Raw genomic sequence first — 20,518 nt, forward strand, 5'->3', positions numbered from 1 at the left:
CCCACCTAATCTGTAAAAATATCCCGGTCAAGTCTGAGATCTCACCAATCTGTACAGAGGAACTATTCAGAAGGGTCCCCAGAACAAGAGATCGCTGTCTTCGGTAACCTGGAGCTCCAGCTTTCAGATGCAATCCAGATGGGAAAACAGGCTTCTGCAGAACGTGATGAAGGGCCCCCTTTTTCACATCAAAATTTCATTGTGCGAGTTTCGTCCATTTTCATTCTACATTTTTGAAATGTAGAATGTACTTTTTCCACACTCGACAAGTCACTTTTTGTCTCAGCCTGTATTCTGAATCTTTAAACTCCCCCTGAATTTAAGTCACGAAGTCTATTCACTTGTATTTCTCCTCCCAGTTCCACATTTCCTATTAAATCCTTCATCTGTTTGCTCAATCACCGATAGACAGCATAGAGCAAGGGTGAATGAATGCAAAGGACTAATAGCTACAGGGACAATAAGTACAGTCCCTTTTTAGAAATGAAAGGCTTCTTTCTGCATCCAGTATTTCCTGCCTAAGATTCTGTGGGTGGTGTTAGCAAGGCCAGACATGAACAGGGTTACCGTTCAGCACAGAGCAGCCTTATGTGTAAGGAAACTTCACCATGGATACCACCCGAGGGCCTCTGGTGACAGACACAAGAAGAGGTCGCCTGGTACAGGATGGTCTAGTCTGCAGGGTGATCACACATGCCATCGGAAGAGTGAGACCTCCAGGCATGGCTCTAACTGTCCCACAGAGAACACCCAATGGTGCGACACCAATGTACATCCATGGCTTCAAAAAGAAGACACAAATTATGCTTCCTCAGCCACACTGTGGGTTACCTTATCAAAACCATCTATGCAGAAGGGCCCTCAGCAGTCAAGGTCAGAGAGTAGTCGATTCCTAATACTAACTAATGGCTGGCGAGGCACTAGGGACTCCGTAATAGATAAGACCCTGTCTTTTCTCTCAATAGTATTTCTTGCAAGTAAGGCAAGTAAATACACTAAATGCAATCGAATACAATTCATTATGCGACTTTAGTTTGTCCTCCTTTACCACAGTCAATACTATAGGTTTAAATCTTTCTCTATTTACATTCTTTTTCCCCCATGTGTTAAGCACATCCTTAAAAAAGAATAAAATGGTATTTGTTCAGCAATTTTATTTTTGCAATGGTGTTTTAGATGTATGGATATGAATATATGCTTACCTCATCCCATTCTAAAAGGTAGTTGGTGATTTTTGACCCATTGTCAATTGGTGCCTGAAAAGAAGAAAAACAGTAAAATGAGATCAGAGAAAGTTGTTCACAGACAGAACTTTTGGAGCTATCCACTTGACTCAAATACAGCAACTACGCTAGTCCTGTGCTCTCCCCTAAGAGGCATAACCCCATGGCCCCTGCGTTTCCTTGGGAAACATTACCACGAATGAATTTTAATACAATTCAACTGTAGAGAAAGCCTCCATCAACAATAAATCACATCCCACGAAAAGAGCCAAATGTGTTTTCCCCGCCACCTGTACCTCTCCACCCAGATGGCACCCTGCTTCCTCTGGGGATCAAACTTTCAAGAAGCACTTTAGGAAAACAGGGGTGAAAAAGGAAGCTGAGAAACTTAGATGGGGCTTGGAGTCTGGAGGGCAAATCTGACCCAGCCTAGGTTGAGGGTCAAGAGTCTATATTTTTGTAACTTTCTCCGTACAGTTGCTTTTTTTTTTTTTAAGTGTTTAAGATTAGAGAACCTTCTGTGCCACTGTGATTTCTCTTTACAAAAAAAAAAGAGGAAAAATGATAATATCCCCCAAGAGATTACCAAGAGCAATTAGCCCTTCACATGTTAGCAAAAAGAAGTGTCATCACTGGCTTGCCTCTTAAAAGCATGCAGAGATCTACTGCACTGAGAAATGGGTGTGGACCGTGGGAAGGGAAGCAGGGAACTTTGGAGAAGAGTGCTTTGCAGGCTTAGACCTGCCAGAAGGGGGTGCTGCAGGGAGCAGGCAACCAGAAGGAAGAGTAGACCACTCCCCCATTGCACAAACGTGTCTGGCCCCAGGAAAGAGCGGGAGCCCCGCAAATGACACTATCCCGTCCCTAGTGAAGGGTGGCTGGGTCGTGGGGGCTACACTGAAGCCCAGCTCGGCTGTTTGTCATGTGTGGACTTTTGTTAGTCCCTTAATATGATTGTTTAATATCTTGTTCCAAGAATAAATGGATGCGACGAGTAATTGGCAGAATATAAATCAATCACCTACTCAACTACTGGGTACTGAGGAAGCACTCAGTAAACAATAGCTGTTGTTTTATTTTTGCTAATAATAAAACATCATCAAGGGCTCACTAAATATTCATTAAATTTATACAGAGACTCTTCTCTCTCCTTTCCTTCCTTCCTCCTCCTTTCATCTTCTGAGTCAGATAATCTCTGAGTCTCAAACCCAGATTTCAGGGGAATGCTATATATTTTACTGAAGCATAATTTCAGGCTTTTGTGGGCTCAATTTGGCAGACAGGGATACATCTGAAGTTCTTAGTAATGGACACAATCTTAAGTTTTAGATGAGAACACATTTCTAAAATAAGAACTACATTTATGATGTTTACAAATTTTGTTAGAGAAACGGTTCTTTCAGAAGTTTCTTCTGTGATATATATCCTGCCCAGCCACCGAGTTCTCAATTCCTTGAGGGTAGGGACGCCGACTTTGGCTTTTGTATTGCCCAATCTCCTCCTGCTGCCTGATGAGAAGTTAGATCTTGAGCTCTCTCAATATACATATAAATCTGATTTATCATTAAATTAAATAAAGGGAGAAAGAAAATATGAAATATTTCCCCCCTAGTAAGTAAACTTTTTCTTGAAGATGCTGGTCTGCTAAGGACCTGAATTTCATCCAGGTTTTAAGCAGAGTATGTATCAGTGATTCCCAACTTTAGGTTTATAAGACCCCGGGGTCCCTCTGGAAATCTTAAGATTTCTTAGATTTTCCAAACAAAATGAATTTTAATTCTTTCCTTTAAAAAAGATATGCTTATGTATGTGTATGTGCAAATAGAGAACATGTTTTAAAATGTGTATCTCCAAGGACTGAAACAATGATGACCGGTTAGTTGAGTGTTACAACTCGGAAAAGGTAGGGAATCACTGACCTGGATTATCCCTGGAAGCCAGGAAGGAAAATAAAATAGTTCAGATTCTAAGCCAGTCTAAGCTTTTGCTTTGCCAAGTAACATACTCCATGCTGGCCAGTGCCTATGAGAACGCAGCCCACATGAGAGGGGTCTCCAGAAACCCATGCTTTTTGCTAAGCACTGTTCTCAACGGTTTTTATGGATGCCCTGGATAAATTCAACCTCCTGGTCTAGGAACCAAAGGACAAAATATATCTTTACCAATAATAGACCTCCCTAGCCATCTTATTTCTTTTACACGTTAGTGTATTCCCCAAACACCACAAATCTTTATCTCTACCTCTGAAAATGTCACATCTTAATCTACAATTTAAAATATAAACAGAGGGGGGCGCCTGGGTGGCTCAGTAGGTTAAGCGTCCGACTTCGGCTCCAATCATGATCTCGGTTTGGGAGTTCGAGCCCCGCATTGGGCTCTTTACTGTCAGCACAGAGCCCACTATGGATGCTCTGTCCTTTCTCTCTGCCCTTTTCCCCCCTTAAACATAAACATTAAAAAAATATGTAAACATGGAGAAATAATTACTATGGATATTGATAACAGAATCTACTGTTTCCCTGTAAGCATACAACTGTGACAAATAAGCTAATGATACACCTTAAGGACATCTCTTTGGCAGGAGCAATTCATAGCCAGTAAACTGTATTTTATGAAAAGTACTATATAATTTAGACTTTACAAAATAACTTGATAATCCTGATATATCTAAGGCCTAATTAGTAAAAATGAGTTAAGTCGTAATGTAGTTTAGAACACTAAACATTCCAGGCTGTTTTAAATATCAAATGTTTCAGAGTCGCCACTGACAGAAGCCAATGGAGCCAAAAACTTACTTTTCTCTAAATCTTTCTTTATAAAAACTTTTAACTAAAGTCCTCAAATGTTTCTGGAAATGAAGTAAACCATGAGAAAGTGATGAAACTCAGGGGCGCCTGGGTGGCTCAGTCATTTAAACCTCTGACTCTGGATTTTTTTGGCTCAGGTTATGATCTCATGGTGCGTGAGATCGAGCCCTATGTCGGGCTCAGAGTTCGCTTGGGATTCTCTCTCCCTTTCTCTCTGCCCCTCCCCCACTCTTGCTTGCCCTCAAAATAAATAAATACACCTAAAATAGAAAGTGATGAAATTCAGTCATCTTACGTATTTATATCACCTATAAGGTATTAGTCATGATCCTAAAAGATTTATCTCTGCAAAGAGAGCTAAAACTTTTTTTTTTAATTAATAGTTTATTGAAGTGCCCCCGTCCATGACCATCACCCCCCCTCCCCTTTCCTCCTCGCTCTTCAGCCCTCAGTTTGTTTTCAGCTAAAACTTCTTTAAGTTTATTTTTTTTAGAGAGTGGGTGAGGGGCAGAGCGAGAGAACCCCAAGCAGTCTCCATACTGTCAGCGTAGAGGCTGATGCAGGGCTCAAACTCATGAACTGCAAGATCATGAACTGAGCCAAAACCAAGAGTTAGATGCCTAAATGAGTGAGCCACCCAGGTGCCCTGAGAGCTCAAACTTCTTGTTGCTGTTCCATCTCCCACCGCTCTGCTCAATTTTTATAGACATACCAACTTTTGATATCATAATAATTTGTTTCACATAGTTACTACGTAGGAAATCTAACACCATCACAAAACTGGAGTAATGCTAAGTAAAAATGTTTCAAACGGCTAGGCTTCACATTGTTCCCGACACTTTGAGCTACCCACCTTCCATTGCAAGGTTAGTGAACTTTTGCTCCTGTGTGCCAGCTTAGGTGGGAAGGGACTTTCAGGTGCGCAGCTGTGGGTGGTGAAGCTAACTGGCTCGGAGCAGGATCCCTTCACGGAATTGTACATGGCATATACCCTACAAACAAACAGACAGTCAGTCAGTGGCAGGGGCCCATCACAGATGACCAGGGTTTTCATCTGTGCTTTGCTCCAAGCCTTTTTACATAGAGGAAGAGAATTTAAGTAGTGCAAACCATGACTCTTTTTCTTACCTACTGGTTGTCCTGACCTAACTATGGCCACCATCTCCAGGGGATAATCACCCAGAAGGGTATGTGGCTCAACTCATTCTCTCCTTCCATCAATCGTCAGAACCCTCCGCCCCAATCAAGACAGGCTGGATCTACTGACTGGAAAAGAATATGCTGCCTAAGAAAATATCCTTATCCTCAAAGTGGTCTTCAAATATCCATTCTAAAACCATCAATCGCTCTCCAGTTGACATTGTCTGGAAGAAGACTGAAAGGAGAGTTAAGGCTTGGCTGTAAAGGTACAAGAAGTTGTGATAAGAGTCTACAAACTGGAGAAGAAGTATAAAAAACAGGGTAGAATAGATAACATCTTTAAACTGTTTATAACACTGCAGATATTTAGGAGAAATATAGATGGTTCACACACACAAACGTGCTTGTTCCTGCCAAGTGCATCTCTAACTCAACAAAAACAATGTTCAGGTACAGTTTATCCATGTGAACATTTCACTCGTGCACCTGGCACTGAGATTAAAGATGTGTACTCTGCACATTAAAATGCCTGGCTCAACACTGAGCATATGGGTCTGATTTCTCCAGAGAAACTATGAAGAAAAAAAGCACATAATGTGCTATTCTAAAACCATACTTCTTTCAAACAGCCTAAAATAGGGCTATGTTGATTTTTATCATCTTCCTTTCTATTTTTCCACTTTTCAAAATATTCAGCATGAAAAAAATCCCAACTTGAAAACCTACGCTTTTTAAAAGACAACAAAGAAACTTTGCTGCCTAAAAAAGATGCAAGGATTAAAGCTATTCAGAGCTGGCAAATACATCAAGCCCTTAACTTGTGAGGTCCCATTAAAGACAGAAGAAAACTCAGAATCCACAGGGGAAGGAAACTTCCCAGAGCTCCATGGCTAGAAAGTTGCCTCAACTGAATGCAGCCGTGTAAATCTAACTGCTGTTCCCTACTGCCTACTGTCCCTGCTCATCCTGTAATTATGCTTCTCTGAGCACTCACATCTATCTCCCCACACTCTACTCAGTGAACATAAACAACAGCTAAAGATAACAACATTATGGAAAACAGAACCTAATTATGTGTGTGGTTTGGAAAGTCCCTTCTCTTCAAGGTCTATCACAAAGAATTTATACAGGTCATGCAAGTTAAAAGTACTAATGCCTATTTGCCACCCTCAAAGGTAAGATACAGATTACTGGATATTTGACTTATTTGTCTTATGAGAGGACACCACAACATCTGATCGAAACAAATACACTTCCTAGGATGCTCTTCACCCAACCTGATGTAAACACATGTTCCCTTTTGCGTTCCTAGGATGTAGGAACATGAAAATATAAAAGGGAATGGCAGATTTGGCAAGATCATTTCCATGTATTAGGATAGGCTCACTAGGAGTAAATTACTTAAAATGAATCACAGAATATTCCAGACATGGGTAGGGCTCCTGCCTAAACTTTAATAGATCAGTCGGATTCTCCAGTTGGTGGCTCATGGGTTACATGTGGCCCAAGCTATGTGTGGGAGAGAGGGAAGAAACAGAGTGATTTAGAATTTCACAGCCACCTATGCATGAATGAAAGGACATGGGCAATCCACTCCTAATGAAAGATAATGTCACAATCTACAAAATCCTTGCCAGAAAAATTGAATCTGTGTCTGATCAAGCCTCTTTGCCATTCTATAGGAAACACAGCAAGAATAGATTAAGCAAAAATACAGGTTTGCAATCAGCCTAGTTCACACTGCAGAAGTGTCTACAGAACAAAAAAGTTTTTCCAATTAATAAACTGCAAGGGGACAAAAAAGAAAGGGAGTTGAAACCTAGAGATATAAGAAATTTATGAGACACCAGACAGACAGAATAGTCAGGCCTTTTCTGTATTTCAACTACAACAAAGTGAAGAAACCAAACCTTCATTTTTAGGACAGTTAAGGAAATGGAAACAGTCCCTGAATTTAAAGACATTAAGGAATGTGATCACTTTTGCTTATTGTGGATGGGCATGTGATGATGGTGATGTGGCTCACCGATGAAATACGATAGGGTCTGGACTGTACTTCAACACAGCTGTGGGGCCTGGGGGAGGCGGTAGGGGCGGCAAGGAAAGAAGCAGCTGGGTGATGAGTGTATGAAAACCCATCAATTACTGTCCACTTAAAATTTTTTTTTATGTCTGTGTATTTTTGAGAGAGAGGGAGAGAGACAGAGTGCGAGTGGGGAAAGGGCAGAGAGAGAGGGAGACAATCTGAAGCAGGTTCCAGGCCCTGAGCTGTCAGCACAAAGCCCAATGTGGGACTTGAACCCGCGAACCATGAGATCATGACCTGAACTGAAGTCGACGCTTAACTGACTGAGCCACCCAGGTGCCCCAATTACTCTCCACTTTTGACTGTATCTGAAATTTTCTAAAACAGAAGGTTAAAGGTTAAGTCCACCCTTAACAAAAAGTTCTGGAGATCTCTCATTCAGAAAAATGAACCTCTAGTTTCTCTTATAAATTAGAAGTTCTAGCAACACAGCAGCATACCTGCCTGGTATTACTCAGACAAAGGTGCGAAGGGCTCCCCCTTTAGATGGGGTGGGTGCCATCCAGTTCAGAGTCCTCCCAGTTTCTTACGGTCTCCCTGGCACTAAGTTTGTTTGTCAGCTGCCTTTTTCCCAGCTCTCTGCCTGCTTAGCTTCCTTGTAGATTTCACTTTACAGTCACCATGCATTTGTACATTGGTACATTTAGTACTCAGGTAGACTGGGTACTAAATGTTCACAAAAACAGCATCAAAAATCTATGTGGAGATGGAGCAGAGGAAATGAGGCAGGAATAGGGCATATGAAGGACTGGCAGACTGCAGTTCGTTACCTGGGGGAGATTTGGACTCTGTCAAGTTCATTCTTTAATGAGATTCTTGGGAGTCAGGAATCCATACTTATCGGTCTAGAGAAACATGAGTGACAGAGGCTCCTGATAGGCAGGTTGGGAGGATGACCATTGCTATGAGGAACAGAAGATCCAGGGGAGCAGAAGTAAAAATTTGAGGGTGTTGGAGAAATACAGCTGTCTGGGTCACAAGGAATTATTTGTCTGGTTTTTCAACTGAAAGAATGTTACAGTTGAAATTAGGGATTAGTGCTTTGCACTCATAAAACTCTGTCCACAAAGGACACATATGGGAGTGCAAATGTGCCGCATACAGTATGTAAAATTTGACATAATATCTAAGTATCTCAGGATTGTATCAGTCAGTTAAAGTTGTTCAGTAAATAGATAGCAACTAATCGTCATAACCAGTAGCTCTGTTTTTACCAGTAACTTTTACAGAAAAGTCTCTGGAAATGGTGCTTTATTTTCAGGAGTGTTGCAATAATGTTTTTCATACGATGGCAATGTGTTTTCTCCAAATACCATCACATGATATGAGGATCAGTGGAGTAGGGTCAGTTTCTTAGATTAAATAAAGCAACAAACAGTTCAGTTCCTTTTGCATTTATCACAGCGAAGAACGATACATTTTTCTAATGATATGATTAATCTGGTGTTACGTTTTCACATTTGTTTCAGCTTAAATACTAACTAAATGCTTATGAAACAGGTGCTCCAAGAATTTCAGAAATTTGCCTCCAACTTCCTCCAGCACATCTGTAGCATAGTAGGAGCCACAGTTTATAGTCAATAACACCTATTTCATAATTCTGTACTGAGATGGTCAACCGTATTTTTGGAAATGTTTCATCACATAATTTTTCTGAGAAATGTTATTACATGATATCATTTCTGGACAACTTCTTTGCCAAAACTGTTAATGCCAATGACTGGAAAACTGCTTCAAATTTCATGAAATTGCTATCCATTCCTTCACTCAAATTTCTGATTATCCTATGATTGATAAAAATATAAATTCTTGACTCCCAAATAAAATGGTTATTTCAACATCAGTACTAATTCTATAACTACCAATTAGAATACCAAGTAGGTATTTTGCATATGTATAAATACTCATATAGCTAAATGAATACAAATGTTAATATATATAAGCTCATAGAATACATATAAATATTATAAAATAGTTATTCAAGTACATATGATATATGTATGTAAGTACTTAATTTTTCTCATTTCTCCTTCTTTTTCAACATACAATCGCATACAATCAATCTCTCTGTCTCTCACACACACATATGAGATTTTTTGTACTCGTGGCTTCATACAATAAATAATATAATGGACCATATGGAAGCACTGAATAAATATACTTTGGTAATTACAAATTGATTCCCTTTAAACATTCAACCACCATTAAAAAGAAAAAAAGCAATTTGTGCTAGAACTTGGTAACAAATATAAAAGTGATGACTTCAATCACAATCTAACCCAAGACCCAACACCTCAATTTTTCAAACCAACATAATGGAGGAGTATTACTTGCCTCAATCACCAGGAGAAAAAAAATTGTTGAACAGTTAGTTGTGTAGAAATGAAACATAAAATTTCAAAGCAAAATAGAAGAAAAAAACTTTAAACCTAAAATGTCTCAGTATACGATTTTCTATATGGAATTTGTCACGCCAAGTGCCAGTTGGATCAGCCACAGATGCCTGACCTGTAGCACTGTCTGAGGGATGCCACCAGTCTTTTAGTGAAGGACTCCCAATCGCAGTGGGGTGATGGCCAGAAGTCACGAGCTGTCTTGCCCAGGGACTGATGCTAAACCTGACATACTAGGATGGCATCCACGACTGAGACACTGCTGCTTAAAAAAGGTTTGTATATCTGATGGGCAACCTCAAACAGTATTTGCTAACAGAAGAGAGAGAAAGAGAAGAAGCACTGAATAAACACAGGGAACCAACAGAGCGAAGGGGATGGAATCAGAGTCACAAAATCAAAGGCAGCAAGAAGTGGTAGGAGCAGAAGCTGCAGAAGGGATGTAAGCGTATGATCTGAGAAGGAAACCTTCCACTGCACTGAAGCGTGATTTGAACAGAGACTTCTGCAGGCCTTCGTCAAAAGTGTGCGCTATTAAGAGCTGGAAGAACGTAGGCTGGTTGGAAACGCTGAAAGAAATATCTTTCCATCCCTGGCTCTCCAGACTCCCACCAGCGTGACACTTTCTAAATTGGTAATGCACGGATAAATAAAAATGGCAGTACATATAATTGTTCGTTTTGCAGTTGTACAGTAACGGAAGTCTTTCGCAGCTTCTATCACAGAAAGGACTGAGAAAACGAATTCCACACAGCCTTTTGAGGTCTTACAAGTGACTGTTAAATTTCACATTATATTTGAGGCAACTGTGTTGGATAGAAACGGACATTCCTGGAACTAAGACTTTGAGAGCATTAACGCAACCACATCAGAAAAAGAGATTTTGCTCCCTTTTTGTCAGTGCCAAGTAGCATATATCTTTATCCCAATAAAATAGTAAGTGATATGGTCAAACTATACACAGGTTCAAAGGACCTGCGTCATGAAGTCTTTTTTATTATCAGAGTGTGGAAACACAGCAGCGACTTTGGGCAAACAAGAGAAGGCAAACAAAAACATTTATACACTTTCCAGATTTATAACGGGTGTGCGAATACACTTCGCTTGTTCTCACACCATCTTCCTGAAGCTGGTAGCATTAGGATTCTCATTTTATTAAGAAACAAGAAAACAAGGCCATTTCAGTTTAAATGGCTTGCCTAAGCACACCCCCTTAGCAAGTGACTGAGCCATTAACCCCCAATTCCAAGCTCTGTGCACTATGTGTAGCGCTACCTCACCAAAGCTACTCAAGGCAGAGGAAGCTCATCTAAGCAGGCACTGGAAGGGTTTTGATTCTTCGCTAGCCTGAAAAATGGAAGACTGTATGACGCAAGAGACTGAATGATCTACATGAACTGTGGGCCAGACAGAAAAAAAGTAAAAATCTGGACTATAGACCTTTGTATTAGGAGAGATTCTTTTTTGTAATACTAGAAGAGCTTACTACTGAAGAGAGGGAGAATTTTCTCTCTCTCTGGCAAGCAGAGAAAGAGACCAAATGACAGTTGGGGGTGCCATAGGCTGCTGTGTTGTGTCACATATGTGTCATATGGGTCACAAGAGGTCCCAGATGTGTGAGGACAAAGTCTGGATCCAAAGCCTGTAGAGAGTGATGGCCTCATGTTCCTATTCCTCTTGGGGAGTTCATTAATTACTCCTTTGTCTCTGCCCAGAAGTTCAAGATGGTCCTAAGACATGGCAGCAAAAGAACTGATGAGCCAATCTTGTCAGAATTCATCCATTGTAAGAGGAGTTACAAAGAAAGGAAAGCAAGCTACAGACAGGATGGCAAATATAAAAGGCAAACTCCTTATGACATTTAAGTGTCTTTAAAAAGGCACTGTTAGCTCATGAATGAGCAGAAAATTAATAAAGTAGGCCTTTATAAAGCAGAAACAATAAACGGTTAAAAGGTGGAGAGAAAAGGAAACATGTTAACAACAACTAATGGAGAACATTTACATGGCTTCCTATATGGTGTTACACGTTCTGGTTTGCTGTTAAATCAACCTTTTGAAAGTATTTCTTTTATCATATCAGTTTCATAAAGTATACAAATCTTTTTGTTTGTATAGACTGTGAAAAGTTCAATATGTTTGGGCTGAAGCTAACTGATTCAAAACCCAAATGTTTTGATGCAAACAGGAAGAGATAGTTGCAACAGAATTCTAAACAATATAACAACCAGGCAAATAAGCACTTTAAAACTGAATATAAAACACCTTGCTTTTATGTATTGCTTTAAACTTAGTTTAAACACTTACGTGGCTTATAAAGTACTATAATCCGAACACATCCTTACTCTCCTACCTTTGTTATAGAAAGAACTGTGGCCTCCATTCTATGTGACTAAGCACAATTAAGACAGTTTATTCACAGCAAGACCAGGGTAGAACTCACACCTCCTCCTAATTAACGTATACTCCTCTATTAGGCTACGCTCCCTCTACCCCATTACAAAGGAATCTTTGGAAAGTATAATAAAGAATGTGTGCTTGATATTGCAATTGTATTAGAAAATTCTGATATATGTAACTGAAGACTGGAGAGAGAAACCACTGTTGGTTATTCTTTTAGATGAATTACCATTTCTGGTCAGCTTACAAATTAAAAAAAATTGTAAGTCAAAACTTAAATTTTAAAAATTTTATGGACCACACAAGAAACCTATTTGTAAATGGATATGTGAATGTATCTTTAAATAAGTAGATGAGCTCTGTACAAGTTGATGTAATACTTTCTTCTTCACAAGTCTGCGGTTAGCTGTGTTTCTTCCCAAGATTAGGTATAGCCTTGCCTTCCAGAGTGGTCACAGCAGAGATTCCAGAAAAATCACAGTACAGATTTCAGAATATATATCCAATTATATGGATTCACTGTTTCACTGTTTTGCCAAGCTGGGTTAATTCTTATCATGGATAATTAGATATATGCATTACTTGTCTTTTTGCAAAACCTATTGCCTTTTAAGGTTCAGGTGTGTTCTTGCAACATGGAAGAACTTAGTCATTTGCGCTGAACATACAGTTTACATGTATGAGCTATAACAAACAACTGATGTACCAATGGCAAAAAATGCATTTGTTTTACAGAACAGAAGTATTATATATCAAACCATACATACAGTCCAAAAGATCTTAGAAGACTATATAAAATTTATCTTTAAAACAGTTTTTAAAATTTGATTCAGTGGAGCCTCTAATTTTCTATTACCAGAAACACTTCTGTGTAATCACAACATTCTCAAGGGCAGAACACTAATGAACGGCCAACGGGCCAAGGAACAACAACTTTTGGTTAGACAAGTGCTGTTAACCATAAACTTTTTAAGAGGAGCGCATGATGTACTTTACAATCTGAATTCCCAACACAGGTCAGCTCTCATATCCTAACTCACCTCACATGATAATCAGTTGCTGGTCTGAGATCTTTCAGGTTACATTCTAATTCTTCACCACTGCAAAGAAAAATCATTTATTAGTCAATGATACTAGTAAGACTGATTTTGGATTTGGGGCTCATCATCATGTACCAGCAATGATTCAAGAACTCTTATGTCTCATTCCACCATAAACCAGAAATAAACTTGCCTATTTGGTATATTACCCTTCTGAACTAGAAAATTAGATTCCTTTTATACATTTATTTTTTTTAATTAATTAATTTATTTTTTGAGGGAGAAAGAAAGAGAGCACAAGCAGGGAAGGTACAGAGGGAGAGAGAGAGGGAGAGAATCCCAAGCAGGCTCTGCACTGTCGGCACAGAGCTGTACGCAAGGCTTGATCCCATGAACTGTAAGATCATGACCTAAGCCGAAATCAAGAGTTGGATGCTCAACCAATGAGCCACCCAGGCACCCCTAAACTCCTCTGAATGATTATATTGTAGATTGGAAAAATGGCAAGATTAACATACTAATAAAAATTCCAAAAGGTCTATCAGTTCTTCAAAGTAAATACATAAAAACAAATAAATAAGGAAATTAAACACAAAGATAAATTTTAAGTGTAAATTAACTATACCAGTTGTCCACTGAAGGTAGTTCTTAGACTCACCATGGCAGGAACCCCAATGGCTTCAACTTCTCATCTCATTTGTAGAAATTTCAATGTGCTTCCTTCACATATCAATACTAATAGCTCTCTGATATATACACATACCAATCAATAGCTCTCTTACATAAATCAAAACCGGTTATATGATCAGAAGTTGCAAATGGAACTCAACTTAATCACGAAACAATAGCCATGACAAAGTAAGGACCGTTCCATTCAAAGTTTTTAAATGTGAAGGGTATTAGGAGGGAGAAATGACTATATTCTTTAAGCATGTCAGTGTCCCAAAAGACAAATACTATATTAGTGTTCCAAATTAAAGGTGAAAGATGTAAGACCATGAACTGCAATATCTGACCCTGGACAGGATTCTGTCCTAGAAGGGAAGGAAAATGCTAGAAGACATTATTTAATCAACCGACAAACCTGGCATGTGGTCGGTGGACTAGATCAAAGCACGTTATCAATGCAAATTTATGAAGCTGGTAACTGCACTGTGGCTGTGTAAGAAAATGTCCTTATTCCTGGGAAATATATGGAAGAATCTGGCAGTAAAAGGCCATGATATATACAACTCATGGGAAAAATTACAGATTGGGAGGAGAGACACATGGGAAAGAAAGAGGAACTCCAGTGGTAAAAACCAAATAGGATAAAAAGCTACTAATGGGTGAATCTGGGTAAACGGTCTACACATATTCCTTGATCCCTTTATTTTTGCAACATTTTATACATTTGAAATTATTTCAAATAAAAATACTTTTTCAAAGTTGCTAACTGGAGGCCAATGTCCACACCCTGCCTATAGTTCTGATGTTGGACCTGCACTGTATCTTTAAGGTGGTTTTGAATTTGCTGAAGGAGTTGGCGTTAGGAAAGCTCACATAAAAATTCAAATTTTCAGTGTTTCTTAGGGAAAAAAGATTCCAAAGCAATCAGCAATTCTAGGCCTGCATTCCCTTCCGGCAACAACCTATTTTAGGGGAGCGGTGGCTGCTCCTTTAGAGGAAGACAGGGGTGCTCCTGGGCACCTCCTGCCCAACCTTCCTCCTTTCCTCACTTACGTTATCTGCCTAGCCCCTCTGGTCACGTGACACTAGCTCCTGCCACCAGTGGCCATCTGGCATGGATAGAATCTCACTGGGTCTTGGTGCAGCTTTGGCAAACGGTGCTCTGCATTTGTCTACCGATTTGGACTTCTCAAAATAGAATCAAAAGTTTGTGAGCTGGAGTAAGGAGTTAGGATTTTTTTTTTTCTAAGTACAGGAGGGAATCACTGCAGTGTACTCACTAGGGAGTGACCCAGCGTGACCAGGTTTCTGTGTGGAGGCGAGGAAACAGAAGAGGAGACACTGCAAGAGGCTCAGAAGAGCCCCATAGGAGTCTAGGAGGGGACAGTGGAGGCACAGCGGGCAGGGGGTAGGGGGGGCAGGGGGGCGAGAGTGCTAACGGGCCTCCTTCACAGTCTTTTACCCATCTACTTAGTCCAGAAGGAGACACGTCCTGGAGCAAGTTAAGAACTCACAACAGGGCTGGGGAGATACAGATTGGCGGCATGGGTACAGCAGGGAAACAGGAGAGAGCGCCAGCCTCTCTGGCAGAGGAAGAAGTGCGGGATGTGTGACCACACTAGGCTGGGCTCCGGCGATCATTCCGGGGTCCATGGAAAGGGAGGTCAAGCAAGCAGTGAGAACAAGACTGATGCTCTGATTTCCTGCTCTGCCAATCTGGGCATGCCTAGCAATTACAAAAGAGAAAAGGCTTGACCCTTAGAAGTTTTAATCACATTTAGAACACGGCTATAAATCGTTTAGATGGTTGTTATCTGGGAGTTCATAACACAGAAGGGACAGTCCCCTAACCTGTGAGCTAAACTTAAATTTAAGAAAGTCTTAGGATGAAATGCTTTAAAGGAATCTTTATTACAAGCTAGAAAACTATTGTGGATGGTAAGGAATAGGATAAAAGGGAAGGAAACCATATTAGAGAATTTCAAAAAACACCAGAAAAACGGTTGGGGTCTAAAGAAAGGTAATCATGTAAGTGCGTGATTGATGTATGTAAAAACGAAAAATCACACTCACTTTTTACCCTGATAAGACGTTAATGGAAATTCTTCTTTAGTACTATACTGACAAACTACATAACCAAATGAGATTTCAGCAATATCAAACAGCTCTACAAAAGTCATTTCTGACTGGTACTTGCTCTGGACAAAAAGAACTCCTGACATTATGATTATCAACTAATTCTTAAAATGAACTATTTAAAGAAAAGCTTGCAAAGCCTATAAATTTTTCCTGTTTCATATTTTCCTTAATGACTCCAGCTGCACAGCACAGCAGTAGAAAAAAACATATGGAAATATATGTTACCTGTAAATGATCTTGTATTTTCCATCTCGTCCTTTGTCAGATAAGGCCACCTCATAACTGTAGGGGAAAGAAATACCGCTGTGGGGTCCACTTGAGAGTCCAACAGGGGGGGCCCAGGACAAAACGACCGCTCTTGCCTGAATATTAGAAACCTGAAGAAGAAAAACACAGACAAAATTATTCAAACCCACTTCATATACATCAGACACTACTTCTTCCAGTAACATTTATGTCATGATTAGGGGTGGCATAAAATTGGCTCAGTGTTAATGCAAGGTAAACAATTTTAATTACAACGGAAAACACATCATATGTAGTGCTTTCTTGTCAATGTCCTGGTGTCCAAAATAGTTCCTGAAGCATCTGTCCTGTTCATGTAATTCACATTCGACTCTCCAGAAAGTCAAGTCATCAGTCTTGTTTGGGAGGTTTCTTTAAAGGTAAAAAGTTGAACGTGAGACTTCAGCCATCTCCATGATGGCTGCCACATTACAGGGAAGGAGCCACGTCTGCAGGCCCTTTCTGGTTGCCCGTGAGCCTCCTGAGCCAGTTCTTTTCAAATCATGCTCCCTGAAGGCCTCACTTTCCAGGAGAACCCAGTGATGGGGGAGTAGAACCAAGGCTCAGGCTGAAATGTGGAGGTGATGTTTCACCTCTCTAAGCTCTGCTTATTTCTTTTTGGTGTAGCCTCTGGGTTAGACTTCATTGGAACAAAGGACTCTGACACCTTCACACACCCCAACTTTCTTCCTTTACTTAGAGCCAACCACACTGAGGCGTGTTCCACACCCACCCTCAGAAGGACTGAGCTCCAGTGACCTCTGGCTGTAACCTGCTCCAAAATAGGCATCAGCCGTGGGCTTCCTGCGCCCCCATCCCAGGCGCCCACTCTAACCCATGCTTCCTGGGGTGCCCCCCCCAGATATACTATTTGCACTCCAATTTTTGTTTCATAGCCCGTTTCTAAAGAAACCCAACCTAACGCAGGTCTAAATCTTTAAAATAAATCAACAGAACTTAGATGTTCTAATTTTCTAAAGGTTATTTTGCTGCTCTCTGGATACTCATCTAAATAATATCAAAAACAAGGGCTAAACAGCTGCTAAAGTTTCATGTTCATAAAGACTTCACAGCGATAGATTATTAGTCTATAGATAGAGATACATAAACTATTCAGTTTCCCCTTTTTTCTTCCATTTCTGTCACTGATCTATACAGAGTATTAAAACTTAATACAAAATAATATAAAAACATGAATAATATGGATGATGAATACTGGATTTCCCTTTTTGGTGCATCCTTCTTTCCAAGTTTAGCCGAGATGCCTTCATATCATTTCTATACCATACAGACAAAGCATCAGGATATATTCAACCAATTTAGTCAAATTCCTGCTCATCATTTAAGACCTAGCCAGGCCTCACTATCCCCAAGTAACCTTCCCTGAAGTATTTCACCTATCATCACCCCTCTGTTCTACAGCAACTTGTTGTTATCTTTACCTCTGCAAATCAAGTTTATGACATTTGTCTACCCTTTCCACCATACTGTGGGACTCCCTAAGGACAGGACCCAAGTCATATTCAACTGTGAGCAGTGGTTGCTCAGTAAATGTCTACCGAATGAAAAATAAAAATCAAAGGGAGTAAGACAGTCTGGAGTTTCTGATACAGGTGGCATGGGATGGCAGACCAGCATTATATACCTCGTTACAAATCTGGGGAGACACTGTTACAGAATCAAACTCCATGCTTTGTGCTATGACTCCGGACTAGCGCCTCCTCTTACCCTATACCCTGACCCTCCTGTGCTATAATACCCCTTCAGGATGCCGTTCCCTCTCGTAGCCCTATAACTTAGCTTCTGCCGTTCCTACTTCCTAACACAGGATCTCTGCCTCAAAAAGCACCAACTTGGTGAAGAGTGATGAATGTGTGAGAGATGGCCTCATAGCGGAGAGAGACCTAGAGCAGCTTGAGGGCAGTTCTGGAAAGGTTTCTGTACATTCCTGCCTAAACCTGTGCTCAGAATCAACCACTCTTTTCTTGGTGCTCTGGTCACATCCTGCTGGTACTGAAGTTGGGCAATCATTTCATTATCCTGTGCTTTACGTGGTTGAGTGTTCATTCTCCTGCCTAGATTTTAAGGCAGTATTTCTACAATGCATACCAGTATAGCTACTGAATTCTCTGATACACCATTAATGAGTTATCTTGAAGTAATGAGTATTAGATTTGATTTTTCTTTTCTAATGTTTATTTTTGAGAGAGATAGAGACGGGGGGTGGGGGGGGTGGGGGTGGGGAGAGAATGAATCCCAGGTGGGCTGCCTGTTGTCAGCACAGAGTCAGTGATGTGAGGCTTGATTCCAAGAACCATGAGATCATGACCTGAGCCAAGATCAGGAGTTGGATGCTTAACCAACTGAGCCACCCAGGTGCCCCAATGATTTTTATGTTAAAAAGAGATACTCTGCTAGGAAGAGTTTAGTTTACAATTAAAAAGTGGGCTGCTTAGATACTAAAAAACATTCCACTAAGGTGATAAAAGGGTGGTGTGCACAATTCCAAGAACACAGTGTGCAGTAACACTGATTCTCTGAATGGTGATGTGAAATAATATCACGTTTCAAAGTAGCTTGGCAAATGCTCGCACTTTAGATATGGTACAAGGATTCATAAATTCACATCCTTTAAATTATTTTTCTTCAGCTATTAAGAATTTACTTTCTTCCTTTAGGACTTGGTTAAGTCCATAACTGAATAGTGATGCACAACACTTGAGGCAGCAACTTAAATAATGCTCCACCTTTCTGTAGATTCCCTGAGCAAGTCTTAAGTGTTTTTTTTTTTTAAGTTTATTTATTTTGAGGGGGTTGGGGGGCAGGAAGAGAAGAAGAGTCAGAATCCCAAGCATGCTCAGCACTGTCAGTGAGGAGCCCGAAGTGGGGACTCAAACTTACCCTACTGAGCCATCCAGGCACCCCCAGAGACAATGTGAGCAGGGGAGGGGCAGAGCGAGAAAGGGACAGAGGATCTAAAGTGGGCTCTATGCTGACAGCAGAGAGCCTGATGCAGGCCTTGAACTCATGAACTGTAAGATCATGACCTGAGCTAAAGTTGGACACTTAATAGACTAAGCCACCAAGGCACTCCCTCGAGTTTCCATGAGCAAGCCTTAGGAAAGCAAACTGTCCTCTGAACGCAGATCTCTATGCACATGCACTCTTTGCATAGGCCAGACAGTCATGGCACACTTTGAGAACTCTACCTTGTTTCCAAAGGACAACAGCGTTGGCTTTTGGAAATTCTCTCCTGCAGTTGAGCAGCCGGCCACCTAGAATACTACCACTGTTCTGGAACCAATTCCCCCCTGTGCTCCTGTTGCCTGCCTTTCAGACTCCAGCTCTCAGGTTCCCATTCTTTAGGCACTGAATCCTCCCGAGAAAGAGTGCTTTGTTTTTGTTAGAGCTTGGAGCTCACTTCCAATTCAAGAACGATGCCAAGAAATTGCACGGTGACTTTCAAAAGAATGTCACCTAAAGGGGAACCCTCAGCACCAGATGCATACTCCAAGTGTCCAGGGAAGTGATAAGCTTAATGAGATCCAAGCTCTAGGAACTCTGGCTGGTTCAGGTCTACTTCAGAGCGAAAGCAATCTCGTAGGAGCACCAACTTCTCAGTCTCTCTCTCTCTCTCTGGGGATAACTTTCTCACCAGGAGTGACTACTGAAATATACAGGGGCTGCTAAGCTGACACTTACAAGGAGCATCATGGCTGACATCCACAAGAAGAAGTTGAGAAGCCATAAAACTAACTGGCTTCCTGATGTTTGATTATTCAACTGTAAATAGAAGTCTATCTCCTTTATGATAATAAAAGTGATGATTTCTAGTGTAGGCAAGACCCAAACTGCCACTTGTTTTGGTTTCAGATATGGAAAAGGGTCCATTGAAGAGGTCACAGTAGCCAGCCTTCTGAGAAATTGAACTGTTTTGAAGTATCTTGAAGGAGTCATAAAACCATCATTTATTTCTAAATAATTCCATCCTGATTAGAAATCGTTGTTGCCTGTTTATCTGTTAAAGGTAGACTCAAACTTGAGGACAGTTGCCAGTTAAAAGCAGAAATATGTGCATAACCATTAGGAACGGAGGCTGCCTGGCCTTGCGTCATCTTCCGCTCTCCTTCTCGCCTGTTCATTATTTTAACACTTTTTTGTAAAATTTTACTATCTTAGCTCTTAGACCACATTCTATGCAAATTTATTTATTATTTGGAACAAAAATGTCATTTACTTTCATCAAGTTACTGAACTTTTCTGCCCGTGCTAAAAAATATTTCTGTGTAAGTAGCTTCTAAATCTGGTCAGGACTTTGGAGTTTACTACTATGTGGG

At 40.5% G+C, this 20,518-nt stretch overlaps 1 protein-coding gene across 6 annotated transcripts in view; it reads right to left on the reverse strand.

The window, feature by feature from the left end:
• FNDC3B (fibronectin type III domain containing 3B) overlaps positions 1–20,518 on the reverse strand; it is a 351,431-nt gene that overhangs the window by 75,612 nt on the left and 255,301 nt on the right. For all 6 annotated transcript variants that reach the window (XM_029939870.1, XM_029939867.1, XM_029939871.1 and 3 more), the window contains 4 exons: positions 16,122–16,273; positions 13,089–13,148; positions 4,884–5,022; positions 1,203–1,256 (listed from right to left, as the gene is read on the reverse strand). In XM_029939870.1, the coding sequence (XP_029795730.1) occupies positions 1,203–1,256; positions 4,884–5,022; positions 13,089–13,148; positions 16,122–16,273 (405 nt within the window). The remainder of the gene's footprint in view (positions 1–1,202; positions 1,257–4,883; positions 5,023–13,088; positions 13,149–16,121; positions 16,274–20,518) is intronic.

The sequence above is a fragment of the Suricata suricatta genome, chromosome 5 (assembly GCF_006229205.1).
Source record: "Suricata suricatta isolate VVHF042 chromosome 5, meerkat_22Aug2017_6uvM2_HiC, whole genome shotgun sequence".
In the NCBI taxonomy this organism is placed as follows: Eukaryota; Metazoa; Chordata; class Mammalia; order Carnivora; family Herpestidae; genus Suricata; species Suricata suricatta.